The 16,651-nt window shown below is 37.0% G+C and overlaps 1 protein-coding gene across 1 annotated transcript in view; it reads left to right on the top strand.

Annotated features, from left to right (window-relative positions):
- Positions 1 to 15,921, top strand: part of LOC126094644 (histone deacetylase 11) — a 77,344-nt gene extending 61,423 nt beyond the window's left edge. The window contains exons 7-8 of the mRNA XM_049909139.1: positions 7,981 to 8,089; positions 15,178 to 15,921. Coding sequence (XP_049765096.1) covers positions 7,981 to 8,089; positions 15,178 to 15,342 — 274 coding nt within the window. The 3' untranslated portion in view covers positions 15,343 to 15,921. The remainder of the gene's footprint in view (positions 1 to 7,980; positions 8,090 to 15,177) is intronic.
- Positions 15,922 to 16,651: the final 730 nt, after the last annotated feature.

The raw sequence follows: 16,651 nt of genomic DNA, 5'->3' as shown, positions 1-16,651 counted from the left end.
CGCGTGCACACACACACAGACACACACACACACACACACACACACACACACACACACACACGACAATTACTGCCTCCAGACGTTAAGAGTTGGGGCTTAGTGCCTGGAGATGACAGTGGCTAAGTGTGTATGAGTTGTATGTATATGAATACATATCTGTGTGTGTGTGTGTGTGTGTGTGTGTGTGTGTGTGTGTGTGTGTGTGTTTTTACTACACCTGAAAGCCAATCTACTCTGTTCATATTGTTGTTGCTAGATCCCAGATTTACAATTTTTGTTTTTTCTTGCCTCTTGGAATTCTGAAAAGAACTTCATTGGTTCATTTACCATCCACTCACATACTTCAATGTCCTGCATTTCTCTATTTCATTTCCATTACTGTTACAATTACCTCTTCCACTCTACTCTTTTTCTTTATCAGTTTGTTTGTTTTCTGTCTCTCCTAGCAAGACCCACAAGTAAGCTCTATTATCTGGATAATTTTTAATGTTTTTCATATTAAAAGGCTATATCTCATTGCATAATTCAGAGTTCAGATTACACACTAATTGTAAAGTTTCCATTGCAGACACATCTAAAGTTTTTAGAATTATATTAATACATTCATCTACTAATGGGCGTTGATATATATCAACAGGGGCAGGTGAAAATGTGTGCCCTGACTGGGACTCGAACCCAGGATCTCCTGCTTACATGGTCGATGCTCTATCCATCTGAGCCACCAAGGGCACAGAGGATAGCATGACTGCAGGGGATATCTCGTGCATGCCTCCCACGAGACCCACATTCTCACCCTGTATGTCCACACACTACATTCGTAGTGTTCCACCCCAACACACTCATTACTCATGGAGGACATTCTTACCACGTCCCGTAAGAATTCAGGGAATATGTGTGCATCCGCACAGAAGAAGAAGGTCATGGCCGGTGTTGCCAGAACTATATACTTATAGGGATATGGTGTCTGTTCTTTCGGACATGTCTGAACAGACACCATTGATGACCTGCAGCTGTCTAGAACGAAATTAGAATTATATTAATACCTTCAGCTGCTAACAGGCATTGATATATGTGTGCCCTGACCGGAACTCGAACCTGGGATCTCCTGCTTACATGGCAGACACTTTATACATCTGAGCCACCAAGGGCACAGAAGATAGTGTGACTGAAGGGACTATCTGGTAAGAATGTCTTCCACGAGTAATAAGTGTGTTGGGGTGGGTCACTACGAATGTAGTGTGTGGACATACAAAGTGAGAATGTGGGTCTCGCAGGAGGTGTGTGTGAGATAGTCCCTGCAGTCACTCTATCCTCTGTGCCCTCGGTGGCTCAGATGGATAGAGCGTCTGCCATGTAAGCAGGAGATCCTGGGCTCAAGTCCTGGTCGGGGCACACATTTTCACCTGTCCCCGTTGATATATATCAACGCCCGTTAGCAGCTGAAGGTATTAATATAATTCTAATTTTGTTCTAGACAACTGCAGGTCATCAATGGTGTCTGTTTTTTCAGACATGTCCGAAAGAACAGACACTATATCCCTATAGGTACATCAAAAGTTTGGTTTTGAAAACTCTTTTTAATTTACCGAATGTTTTTGAGGTCATTTTTACAATTATTATTATTATTTCTTTCTTTGCATATCTAGTTGTTTTCTTCAACTGCCATAAATACTCATTACCTAGTTCTGTGGCTTTCACATTGATTTGTACTATTTTCTTTTTGATATGTTGACTGCATGTTATTTTAATTTTATTGTAATTGGTTTCCAGTCCTACTTTCTAATTTGGTCTAGTGAGTTTTATCCTGCATTGCTGAAGTTTGAAAGCAAAGCTTTTATCAACCTGAATGTTGGTTTGAATAGTCCAGAGCTTTATGAGGCATGTACATCTGGTTCTAATACATTTCCCACAAACCACTATACTGTGCACAGCAGAGGGTACCTTTTACTGTTACTGATCATTTCCTTTCATGTTTCATCCCCGAATAGAGCACGGGAAAAACGACTGTCTATATGCCTTCTTATGACCTCTAATTTCTTTTATCTTATCTTCGTGGTCCTTATGTGAAATGTATGTTGGCACCAGTAGGATCGTTCTGCAGTCAGCTTCAAGTGCCGGTTCTCTAAACTTACTCTATTGTGTTTCACGAAAAGAACATCATCTTCCCTTCAGGGATTCCCACTTGAGTTCAAGAAACATCTCCTTAATACTCACATGTTTATTGAACCTACCAATAACAAATCTAGCAGCATGACTCTGAATTGCTTCAATGTCTTTCTTAAATACAACCTGGTGGGGGTCCCAAACACTCAAGCAGTATTCATGAATGGGTCACACTAGTGTTCGACACATGGTCTCCTTTATAGATGAGTTATACTCTCCTAAAAGTCACCCAATAAATTGGAATCAACAATTCGTCTCCCCTACTACCATCCTTACATGTTTGTTCCTTTTCATATCACTTTGCAACGCTACTAAAGCTGTATTCGAACATTTTGGGATTGTTTATCCTACTCATCTGTGTTAACTTACATTTTTCTACATTTAGAGCAAGCTACCATTTATCACACGAACTAGAAATTTTGCCTAACTCATCTTGTTTCCTCCTACTCTAACAATGTTGACGATAAGAAGTGATGTGAAGTTGGATTGCAAAACTCACACCTCTCTCTCATAGGTTGACTTACTTGGTATGTACAGCTGATCTTGTTCTCTTGAATGCTGGCTATGTCGATCTCCAAAAACTACTTCTCTGAAGAATACTTCTGGTTAACAGGAATTTATAAGACTCTGTCTCTCTACTTTTGAAATAATTTAGTACTCGAAGAATACTTTTAGTTCAGTCTTGGTATATTTCAACTTCTACAAATAATATATTCACCATTTCTCACATCAGTATTTGAATGTATACAAGTCAACCGATTCATCTCACATTAGACTCGATAAAATACATCTGCAATAAAGTATGTTTAACAACCACATAATTTATGAGCCCATCTTGCCTCTAGCGAGTCCAATACGTGAAGTACAATTAACAATGTTTCAACTGTTCATCTTTTTTCTCGTAACAATAGTCAACGATATAAAACACCATAAGATACATAAACACTCCTTGTTCTTCCAATACAGCTTCCATGGCGTGAGTGGCAAGCACTTGTCGATGCCGTTTGGCTGTCGCATCTGCCTTGTGCTCATGACTCCTTTCCAGCCTGCACACACAAACACGTGTCGCGCAGTATGTACGTTCTTTCACACTTATTTTTTAAAATATCATGTGTTTGAGATGGTAGAAGGGCAAGTGATTCTAGAATTTACGCAGTAATTCTTGAATCACTACATATCCCCCCCCCCCCCCCTCAGATTGAACATATATTTTATACATACTCATTATGCACATTAGTATTACATATAACAACAATTCATATTTCCACAGTATACATTCCACTTTTTTTTATTAACCATGCATAATCCTTTTATTTACTATTTAGCTCTTCTTTTTTAATTCTACTTTGATAATAACAACTTGAGCATTTCACCTAATGTTGGAGTAAGTTCTTTTATATCTAAGAATCGTGTGGACAACATTTCTGATTTTCAATCGTAAACTCCAGGTGTCATAGACACTTGATTATTTCATCCTTTATTCTAATTCTTCATACTATTTTTTCTTTAGCTCATACTAGTTTCATTATTCACAGTAGTTTGTAGTCTGGAGGAACTCTGGGCGACTGAAAGTGTTCTTTCCGACACTCATAACACATAATAATGCTAGAGGTATACAGAATTCAAACTTACCAGAATAATTCCTATAAAATTTGTGACTTCTGTCACGAATACTGTCCTTTTCCCTAGGGTCAGTACCTATACCTTACATGTGGGTTGACCCTATGAATGCACTTCCTCCATACGTTCTTACATTCCAGTAGGTACACCCCTTTATAACAAATCCCTATTCATCAGGCCACAGGTCATCCTATCTCTAAGTAGGTAGCCTGCCCTATATCCTTAGCAGATGCCCCCCTTATCCTTTGTGAGTAGGCCTCGGGGTTCATTGCCCTAGTATACATCTGTATGTATACTGTAATTAAATGTTTCCTAGTAAAAATAAAAATCTATTTTACACTTCACTCTCACTTCTTGATACTTCATTTAGTCCCCGGAGTCATCTACTTTTCGACTTCTTTACTCTTAACAGATACTATGTCTACTTATGCTTCAACTCGACATTCCTTAATAATTGTCACAATTGATTCTTCTCAGGTTTATGCTTTCTATCCTTACTCACGCCTCCTTCTTATATACTCGACATGGAATCCTTCTAGTTTTTTATATGCTTATATAAATGTGATGTTGAATCATCTTAGTTCTTATATGTATATGTATATTTTCATATATATACGTTTGATGTAGAACTGTAACAGTAAACAACAATGTGTGCATATTTCCCAATGAACACTAACCTTCCCCCTCCAACACTTGGCGGTTCTCACCTTTTGACAGGTTTCTAATCAGTAGTTTTATTGTTTGCATACCCGTGTATCTTTGTGTGTATGCTGATGCGTGTTTGTGCAGCCTGATTCTTCGGCCTTGTTATCTGAAGATAAGTTGTAGGTTATTGGAAACTACGGAAACCAGGAAGGACTTCTGCGATAGAAGTAGATGAATATGGAAAGAGGGAGAAATAGATAGGTCCACAAACGAGAACTAAGAAAGGAAAAAAATAGATGTGGTTGCTAAGATCGAAGAAGAGAAAGAAGACATCTCCAAAGACACTTCCCACACACCCCCTTCCCCAGGACCTTTACCTCACCAGTACTTGAGTGAGAAGCCAGAGGATGTATGGTGTTAAACCATCTCCTACAGAATGGACATTCCCACCTTCATCTTTGAGGTCGCTGAAGAAAATCTTAGCAACCCTATGGAAAGGGCAAATGGCGAAGAATCAGACACACTTGTTTGCGAGGGTTGTTTGAAAGGTGTGATGTGTTTTTGTGTTAGACATGATTTATCTGTTAGTGTAAATCATGCTTTTAACTCCACTACCCACCCCCTTTCAAAATCGATACAAACCCTTCTGTCTACGTCACATCCCATAAAATATTCTGTACCAAATATAAAATTATATATTCCATTATCACAGTCATTTAACTAGTCATATAATATTATGTTTTTCAAAAATATAATATCCCACTCAGTTTACTAGGAAAATTATGCTTCAGTGACTTTAACTCGATTATCTTACATTCAGTGTGAGAATGGTATTCTCACGAAATCGGAAATTATTTCAAAAGTTATGTGCCAGGTATGGTTGGTTGGTTTGGGGAAGGAGACCAGACAGCGAGGTCATCGGTCTCATCAGATGAGGGAAGGACGGGGAAGGAAGTCGGCCATGTCCTTTTGAAAGGAACCATCCCGGCATTTGCCTGGAGCGATTTAGGGAAATCACGGAAAACCTAAATCAGGATGGCCGAACGCGGGATTGAACCGACGTCCTCCCGAATGCGAGTCCAGTGTCTAACCACTGCGCCACCTGCCAGGTATGGTTCTCCCTATTTACTTAGGACTAGAATTACCAGGCAGCTTTCAAGGAAACTATTTTTTGGAATCATTCATAGTAATAGATTTACTGACATTGACTTCACCCAGACTTCTGTCCACAGATCTGTACAGAAGCTGGTGAGTTGATTACTTACAAAGACTAATTCAGGCAAAAATAAAACCTAACTATACGTGGAGAGCGGGAGAGACTGGCTGGCTAGGCAGATTTAGTCTATCTTACCTCAGGAGTAATGTGTGCACCAATTCCCATCTCATGTCGCCGCCTAGCAAGTCAGAATAAGTTTGGATAAGACAGGACGAGTCATGAGGACAGGTAGGGACACCCCTGGAATAACCGAGGATGATCCAATCAAAATTCGTAACAGGTACAACTCTCTAACAACTGTTTTGATCAGCATGATAAGCTATGTTAAGGAGTTGCTCCAAGAATTCATAGCCAGCTGTTTCAAGTTCAACAGTTTTATCTGAATCATTCAGAGCAATAACGAGTATTGTGTTGTTGAAGCTCCCAGGTGTTGAGTTTGCTGATGTCACTGAAGCTTTCCCATATTTTCATGGAGCATCTGTTCATCATCTCCAGGCAATTATGTTTATTTTTGCTGGAAGATCCCATCATGCTGCTTTGGTCTATCTATACATCCAATATTTTCACATAAAAGTGACAAACATGATTAGAAATCCTTAAACACCACAACAAAATTCTTATTCAGGAGTTAAAACATTATTTCATACATGTCTCCTTCATGTACTTTAAAAAAGCTATACATTAACTACCCTGCTGCTCATTGTATATGTCATCCTGTCTATAAAATGATTTTTATATTACTGAAACAGTAATAGAATTTCCAAGTTCAAGGCCAATATTTATGATTCAGTGAGCTGAATCAGTGTTGCCTTATCTTTGTTTAGTGGTTGTGTATGGGAAATCATCACGGCAGTGGGATATGAATTAGTGCAAAATTTGCAGACACTTAGAAGTGCAATCTTGCATGTAACAAAGAAGTGAGTAAAAGCATCTCAGTACCTTTGCCAAAGAATGTAAGCAATCCCAATTGTTGTTCTGGACAATACTATAGCTTAAAGCTGATTGAACACAGCAGAAATGTAATGAAGAGAATCTCACTCCCGTATTTAGAAATAAATCACACTCCCCTGGCCATTTATACTGAAAAAACTGGACAAAAATTTATCCAAGGAAGTCTGAAAGCTTGCTTCCAAGTTTTCAGAATGAGGTACAAGGTCCTACAGTGCATGTGTCAACTGCTTGAAGACATGTATATCAAGAAGTAAAAGTTATTGTAACTATGTAATACAACTGTTTACTTCCTTTTCACACTGTTGGTACCTGAAGAAAAACAAATTAGTTAATTCCAGTGATAACAGATACCCTAAAAAAGTAATAGTAAGAGAGGAATTATTGCCTGTTTCTTATGTTGTTCTCTCTTGATAGCTTCTGAGCTCCTTTCATTGGTTCTTCTTTCTCTTTCTATGTACATAACTTTGAATACTCTAAAATGTGCAGAAAAGCCATTCTACAAGTATTAATGTACTAGAAACTACTAAACAAAATAATGTAATCAGTTTAACTGTGAATAATTTTTTCCCATGAAAAATCTTACTTCCCTGTAGGTTGAATATTTGTCCTTTCTGCACATATTGGTGTTAGTAAAAAATTTCAGTGTTAATTTAATCTATGTTGCTTTATAATAGTTGAACATTAAAGGATGTGCACACAACTTATTGTGTCATGTGAAATGTGCAACAGTTTGAAATCCTGTGCAGTGTCAATGAACAAAACCAGATATCAGTCTATAAGGTGCTTCATTTTTATTTGTTTACTTGTACATGTCTAGAACCAACTATATATGATGTGACTTACCAAACGAGAGTGCTGGCAGATCGATAGACACACAAACAAACACAAACATACACACAAAATTCAAGCTTTCACAACAAACGGTTGCTTCATCAGGAAAGAGGGAAGGAGAGGGAAAGACGAAAGGATGTGGGTTTTAAGGGAGAGGGTAAGGAGTCATTCCAATCCCGGGAGTGGAAAGACTTACCTTAGGGGGAAAAAAGGACAAGTAGATGCTCGCGCGCGCACACGCACACACACACGCACACACACACACACACACACACACACACACACACACACACACACATCCATCCGCACATATACAGACACAAGCAGTCTGCTTGTGTGAAAGTGGTATATTTCTTTCCTCAGTACACTGACTCTATATGACAGCAACTGGCATTACTATTCATTTCTCTTATTATATTCAAATTTCATATGCAGTCTTCTTGTACACAAAGTACTTCTGGTACTCACAGAATGACGCAGCATACTAGATGTAAAGTTTAATAGAGTTCCGTTGTTCAGAGGATTTATCTAAATGACATTCCATCTCTTTGCAGTAATCTGGAGGAAGCACTCAGAGAATTTCATCCAGACATAATAGTTTATAATGCAGGAACAGATATCCTTGATGGAGATAGGCTTGGTCTTCTGTCTGTTTCTTCACAGGTAAGGTAAAGTGAATGGAGCAGTAATTTATTTAGTTTTTAGCTGTTGTTGCAAATATCTTTCTACAATGTAAAGGTCAGGGGACACACATCTTGGAAATTTAAAACTTCAAGTGACCCAACAGGTGGAGTGACAAAGCATCAAAATTTGGCAGACTAGAAATAGTCAATAATTTTGTGGTAATAGGAGGCACATGCTTCTGTGAAGCACTGTGCTAGTTATCAAATCAGAATTAATATGATTTTAATGCACTGACAGTTTCAGCAACAATTCACTATATATTGAATGCATGCAACCCAAGAATTCTTCAGAAGAATTTGGATTCAATGTTCATTTTTGTTAGCTGTTGTAGGGGAAGGAATCTGTTCTGAAACTCACAGCAGTTATCCATTAATGTTCAGGTTAGCTTATAATGGACTACAGAAGGTGTGGCACCTCATTCTCATATTTACAAATAATGACCAAACAGAAATCATACATGAAATGATGCTAAACTGTTTTTGAGGATTGTTTCTCTAATATGGAGCAATAACTGTACCTTAAGATACACCTTGTCAAATTCATTGTCAACCATCTGCGAACATATGCCTAGGTCATACGAATGCCATGTCAAGGACTATGTTAAACAGATGCAGAATGCACTTTGCGGTGTTCAATTACTCTTCATTTCAGTATGCACTCTGTTGCTGCCACAATTACATCACTTGTATAGCAGACTTTTAAATTTAATTGAAGGCAATCAAGGTATGCACGGAAAGAATGTCTTCTTCGTATACTACCCTGAGGCAGGTGTTTAATTCTTCATTAATTAAATGTATGTCAGTACCTGGCTACCAAACTTGTCTCGTGTAAAATCTCTTTGATATTTCATGTAAGGCTTATTTGTCACTTAGGAATTCTGACTTACACTGGTCAGTTTGTTTGCTGATAACAGTACAGCTGATGTATCTTACAGATTGACATAAAGCTCCGATTTGGCAATACTTTTTGTGTGTACTACCAGATGTGACAGCGGTTCTTCTGCCAAGTTTGCACTACTAACCTGGAAAAGGAGGGGGATGGGGGTGGAGGCAGTATGTGGCAGAGAATGCCTTAATACAAACTAGGGGTTTAGTGTTAGTTCTAGAGCTTTTTCTATCAAACAGAGTGTGAACTTAGTCAAACCATTATGCAAGGTTGTAATGGTTTGCAGGATGTGAGCAAAAACAGTTTCAGAATGTCTGAGGCTATATGGATGTTTAACATTTAAATATCTGTCGCAGCAGATGTTTTGATGCTTTGTCTCATTCCTGAAAATGAATTCTTTATTTCAAAGAAAAAAAAATGTTTTTGTCCCTCTTTTCTTTTTCCTCTGCTGTATTTATTGCTGACAGGTTTACAGGGAGAAACACATTTTTTGCGTTTTTTGCAACAAAAATTTTAAAAAAATGAGTGGAACAGGTGGCAGAAGTTGTTTTTCCTGTAATTATGTTTTGCTGAAACATGCCAGATTTACGTGCCATAAATATTACAGACACCTTGCTCCTTTCTTGGAAGGTTGAATGAATAAAACTGTGTGTGTGTGTGTGTGTGTGTGTGTGTGTGTGTGTGTGGGTGGGTGGGTGGGTGTGGGCGCGCGCGCGCACGGGTGGGTGGGTGCACAGGCGCACACACATGATAGGAGGGAGAGATGGTGGGGGGGGGGGGGTTTGAAAAAGAGAAATTGAACATAAGTATAAATCACTGTACACCATCCAATCAAAAGTATCCAGACACATATTAGTGGACATTAATTAATTAATTGATTTATTTATTTATCTTACAGCTCGAAACATGTATTTAACATGCATGGGCAATGTTACAGTAATTACTTTTAGATTATTGATACACAATATATATAGATTACATGCTATTAAGTAAAAGATCATTTAAGTATATTTAACATAGCATTCCAGTGGTCAAATCATGTCAGCACCATACTGTATGGGCACTTCAGTATAAGCCATTTTTTAACTAATTTTTAAAAATTCTACCAGAAAGCTGTTTCAGGTTGTTTGGCAGAGAATTATAAAATATTGCTGTTAGATTCAATCTTCTGCTCACCATATGAAAGTCTGATTTGTGTCTTGTATCGTATCATGGATTTCCATATTCCTGTTTGTCACTTTTTTGTGACTGAAATGTTGATTGAAACGTATATACTGCATAGATAGTCATAATATTAAAATTAATAAACAGGTTTTGCATGAAGTTCTTGGTCTTACTTTTCCCATAGTTCTTATTACTCTTTTCTGCAATACAAATACCCTTCTTATATTGTATTTGGCTACACCCACCCCACAATACAATTCCATAAGATAGATGGGGATACACCAACCCAAAATACGCTATTTTTATTGCTTCATTATCTAGATATTGAACTAATATCCTTAGTAAATACAGACTAGATGTTATTTTAACACAGACATCATCTGTTTGCTGATTCCACAAAAGTCTGTCATCTATATCCCCAGATTTTTACATTCTGAACAGGTATTTTCCTGAATGTCCTCAATTACAACAGTATTTTTATTTGAGCCACGTGTCTTAAAATAAATTAAATTGGTTTTGTTAATATTGACTCTCAGGTTTTCTTTTTCAAAATGTGTTTGGGCTTTTCAACAAAATTCTGTACCACTGAATTTAGGCCATCATTACTACGTGCCCAGCAAACCCCAGAGGTGTCATCAGCATACATAGTAATACAATGACTGGTGTCTAATACTTTTGGGAAATCATTCACGTAGCAAATAAACAAGAAGGGGCCCAAGATAGAGTCTTGAGGCACACCAAAATTTGTATTTCTTATCTTTGATCTTCTTTTTTCGATGACCTCTCCATTATCATACACAACTTCTGTGCATTGTTGTCTATCTTTAAGGTAAGATTCTATTAAAGCAACAGTTTCCCACTGACACCATTACAAGCAAGTTTACTTAAAAGAGCGCCATGATGGACTCTGTCCAACGCTTTGGAAAGATCTAAAAACACTCCTGCCGTTTTGTAACCCTCATTTATTTTCTCCATCAGACAGTGTACAAACTGTACTGCTGCAGATATGGTGCTCCGACCACTTCTAAAGCCATGTTGGAAATCTCCTACTGAGTTATTCGTATTATAGGGCTCGATTAAGATTTCTAGCATTATTTTTTTCAATTAATTTACCAAACACTGAGGTTAAGGCAACTGGTCTGTAGTTCCGTGTTTGCTTTCTTTCCCCTTTTTTTCTTCGGAAACACACCTTCTTCAAGTACACAATTTATTAGATGGACTAACGGTCTGGCTAACTCACCTTTGCATTTTTTCAGTAGAAAAGGAGAAAATTCGTCCCATCCAGCTGATCTTTTATTTTTTAGGCTGTCAATTAGCTGTGTTACGTCCTTGATGGTTACTGTAGGTAGCTTACAAGAGTCCTGTTCCTTTTCCTTATCATATTTAAACTGCCTCTTCTGTTTCATGCAAGTATCATTTTCAATAGCATCTATAAAGTAATCATTAAATATATTGATAACTATATAAGGATCATAAAAATTATCATTATGTATACTCAATTCTATATTATTAATTTTAGTTTTTGAATCAGTGTTCCTCATATCATTAACTACTGCCCAGCAAGACTTTGAGACACAATCAGAATTTCTGATCTGTTTGGTAATATGTTCTACTTTCCTTCTCCTTACTTCCTTGCGATACTCATATTTATATTTTTTATAAGCCTCTTTATATAAATCAAGACTGGTTTCTCTGTGTAGCTTATACATATACTCCATTCCTTCTTTGAGTCTTTTCGTTTTTTCATCCAGTTTTACACGTTTGACTACTGGTGGTTTATTTTTATTTACATTGATCTTTGCCAGGATAGTAATATCTATATGTCTAGTTAAAATTTTTACAAATACTTCCCATTTGCTGTCAACTCCACTTTCTCTATAAACTGATTCCCAAGATTCTTGACCCAAAGTTTTCTCTACAAGGTGATGATGTATTCAGAAAATAATCTTCTATTCTCATATTTTTTGTTTTGTTTAAGTTTATTAAGACAACCAATCACTAATAATTGTCCTAGATGATCAGATATGTACCCGTTTACAGTCTGTGCCAACACAACATTTTCATATTTGGTCATAACATGATCTATGGAACTGCTGCTTGACTCAGTTATTCTAGTGGGCACATGACCAAGTAGATCTTTAATATCATAGGATCGTATGCAGCCTTGTAAACCTTTGCATTCTTGGCTGTCGCTTAGTGTGTTTATATTAAAGTCTCCTAACATTATAATATTTACTGTATTGCCGCCCTTGTTTAGCTTCCCCAATACACTATCCAGCGCTTCCAGGAAAACCTTGAGATTACCAGAAGGGGCTCAATATATACCTACCACAATAAGTGGGACGGATACAGTCATTAACTTAATTATCACTGCTTCAAAATCTTTCTCAATACAATAATCATTAATCCATGATACTTTTTCTACAGAACTTATTAGTTTACATTTCCTTACATAAGAAGCAACTCCCCCTCCTTTATGTTCTGTTCTATAGAAAAACAATGTAAGATTATACTCCTGTAACTTATAATATTGAATATTATGGTTAGTTTTTTGATGCTCTGTAACCACGATTACATGTGGAGCTAGATCTGTAACTAAGGCCTCAAATACAATGATTTTGTTACGCAAGCCGTCAACATTATAATGTAAAAATGATACGTTAGTACAAACATGAGAAGATATATCCTTGTCATGGTTAATATTTTCACACAAATTGAAAGTTTCTAAATTAGGAACACTGAGGGACTTTGTTCTCCTAAAAAATCAACAGTCGTGACATTGCAGTGGGGAATTATTTCCGTTTGCTTGCTCTGCAGGCATATATAATTATCACTTCCGTCTTTCACGTGTATGACATCTGAGGTACAAGGTAGCAGATTTGAATTATTGTTTTTTGTTTCCTCAATAGCTCTGTTGATGTCAGTTGCTAGAGTATTCTTACCCAGACGATTAAGATGTAGTCCATGTACATTGAAGCTGGTTCTCTGATAACTGTTAAGGTCCAGCAGTCTCACATTTTTTAACTTGGAGCAGAAATGTTTTAATTTTTTATTTGTAGATCGGATTTCTCGGTTCACACACGACCAATCAGGCAGATCAAATATCAACTTTTTAATAAATGAACTGGCCTCGTTGCAATAAACGTCATTTGAACCTGCTATAATAACAATAACATCACTTTCTGTAGAATCGGTGCAGTCATTGTTTACAGAGCTTGTCACATCAACAAACTTCGCCCCAGGTTTAATAACAGATGAAATTCGCACGTTTTCTGTGGTCGAGTTAGATATACAGTCTGAAATATTGCATGCATGACTACCACCATAAATTTTAACATTAATTTTACACTGAAATTGAGCTTATTTAACCTTAGGACTATTTTTTTGTAGTTTTGGGGACACTACTTGAAGTTGCACTTTCAAATGTGGTTTTCAATTCTTGTTGCTGTTTTGTTTGATGGATTTCACCCACACAGGAATGTTTTTCATGTATTAATTTAGCATTTTCTTCCTGTAAACGTAGTATTTCAGGTTTTAATGCCTCAATGTCATTTTGTAGTAACTTTATAATTTCATTTTTGGAGTCCACTATACTTACAAGATCAGCCATTTCATCACGTAAACAAGCATGATACGTCCACGGAAAATCCTCACTGATGTATTTTAAGTTTATTTTCGTGCACTTTTCATGTAACCAATAGATGCACTTGACACACAAAATACCTTTCATCACTCGCTTTTCACATTCTTTACACAACAAACTGCTTATTTTTTGCCTCTTTGACGAGAGCAGAGTGCCACTACACACACTTTTCTGTCAGTGCCATTACGAACACCTGTATGAGCTGTATCCACCATTTGCCCTTTTGGTGGCTTGAACTCTGCCTGGGACACTTTGAATGAGGTGTCGGTGTCTGGAGGAATGACAGGCTGATACAAACAGTTATCGTCTCAAAACTGTTTCTCTACCGTTTGTGGTATACAGTTTCTCAAATGTGTTCATGTCTTTATGCATTTAATGCTTTTTTTAAAGCACAACAAGTGAACAACATTCCTAACCATGAAAACCACCCCTGTACTGTAACATCACCATCTCTGTAGCACCTTCTAAATTTAGATGAACAAAAAACTTCTATAGCCACTAGTAATATTAAATTTAGGCACACTTCATCAGTTGTTGCTGTGGGTGTTGTACTTCTTCATTGAATAAGGTCACTGGCTCCAATGATAGTTTTAATCACATATATTTATCATAGTCCTTTTTTATACTAGGTGGTCAGAAACAGTCTAAAAAGCTTGTAAGAGTATTGCAGGATAGGTTGTGCTGAGAAATAATTGTTAAGAAAAGAATTTGATACATTGTGCCATTTTTTGATCAATTAGCATTGAAGTCGGCCATTCCGGCTGCTGCGCGTGCATATTCAAGTAACCTGTCAGAGCCAATGTTGTAACACATTCTTTGTCTGGTTTCCTAAAACTGAACAAGAGAGTGATACAAAAATTGGACACGGTATGGTAGAAAGGATCAAACATGAGCCAAAGGCTGAGCGGTTTCATGGATTCTCATCATACTGTGTGAACAACTGACACAAATTGCATCTGGCGGGCCACTTGAATTTGCACACACAACAGCCTGATTGGCTAACTTTGATGCTAATTAACTCAGAAATAGTGCAATGTGTTGGATTTATTTTTCATGCCACTTTTTCTCAGCAGAGTCTACCTTGTAACACTCTTACAAGCTTTTCAGACTGTTCCTGACCACCTTATATTTCTCCAGTGCCATAGTGAAAATCACTTTCTTACTTTATTGAACTTCCAGTGGAATAGTGGTGTGCGTACACCAGCACTATTTTGTGAAAGAACATATTAATCTCAGATGCAGTGAGACTAGACACCATGCTACCTGCATTCTTTTCATAATGTACTTATAATCCTGTTTTGTAATCATTTTCAAGTATTCCAATGTTCTTGATGAATTGTGTATGCAATAAGTGATACTCAGTCTCTTTTTGCAGGGTATTATACGCAGAGATGAACTGGTATTCATGAAGGCTAATGAGCGTCACATACCTGTTGTAATGCTGACAAGTGGTGGTTACCTCAAGAGAACTGCTCGTATCATAGCTGAATCCATTATCAATCTCTATGATAAAGGCCTTATTTCAGGGCCTACTGTGTAATTTTTGTTCCCACTGTCTTCATTCTGTTGTTCAATTATGCCTGTAATTAATGTGCCAAAGTCCGTACCTTCAAAAAAGTCCAGGGGGCTCATTAATATTCACCTATTACATATTGGTGTCAGCAACTCACTCTTGCACAGATATATTAACTAATGTTTATAGAATTGTTTACATAAATGCAAGAATTTATTGAAGGATATAAAAGCTTTATCATCCAAAAGAATTAGTTGTTTATTGAATATAAAAGAGTAAGTGTTCTGCCATCTACATCAGGGTTGTGAAATTTCATAAATGTAGTAGATATTTTCACAATAAATAGTTTGTTAACATAATGTTTGCTCATGGCTGGAATGGCCAACCTGTAGTTGACATGATGCCTTATATATTTTCAGTATTTAGTGTTTCACACACGAAAAAAACTAATTGGTGATGGGCCTAACAAATTAGGACAAAACTTTAATTGCACATTATAGACTGTATCAACAGATAATTTTATAAAACCTTATGTGTGAAATAGCCATAGCATTCTTGCCCAAATTTTTAAATCCTTGTATTTTTATTGTAATAAATAAAATGTTGGTAGATTGCATAACCTGTTTTTCTTATCTGTTAAGAATCTATTTCCTGATTGATCATTCTATGAGGGCCAATGGAAATACAAAACAACTAATTAATTGTACAGATTGTCTGATATGTCCCACTTTGGTAACTTGTTTTTGTTTGAGGTAATCAAGAAAGTTCCATGAGTGATTTTATTCCTGGTATATAAGTGATGTCGGTGCAGTAACTATGGTGGCAGCTTGAACTAAAAACTGTAAATAGCAGTGGACACGTGACTATTGTGTGTTAATGTTGTTGTATCATAAATCACAATGAAGCAACATTTCTGAATCAAGTGTTCAGGACATTCTCCAGGATATTTTGAAAAAGAGTAACGTGTGTGCAAAGTTTGTCCTGTACACCTTGACTCCCAAACAAAAACAACATGCAGACACCTGTCATGATTTGATTGAAATGCAAAACAGACAGTTCTTTTCTTGAAAAAAATCAGCATGGGTGATGAGCATGCCACAAAATGACAAAATGTGGACATTCACATTAAGGGTCAACACTCTGATGACGAAACTGACATTCAAGCCATTGTGTCATGCGAGTTGAGTAACATTACAAAAAGGAATTTTAACATCTCACTTAGACAGTGAATTGACATCACTTAGTTCCGGTACTATGGATGGAGAGAAATTATGGGCAAAGTTTAAGCAGATCGTAAAACGTGGTCTGGAAAGTTATGTGCTTAGTAACTGGATAA

Source organism: Schistocerca cancellata, chromosome 8 (genome assembly GCF_023864275.1).
Source record: "Schistocerca cancellata isolate TAMUIC-IGC-003103 chromosome 8, iqSchCanc2.1, whole genome shotgun sequence".
Taxonomy (NCBI): domain Eukaryota; kingdom Metazoa; phylum Arthropoda; class Insecta; order Orthoptera; family Acrididae; genus Schistocerca; species Schistocerca cancellata.
This window is presented reverse-complemented; position numbering and strand designations above follow the sequence as displayed.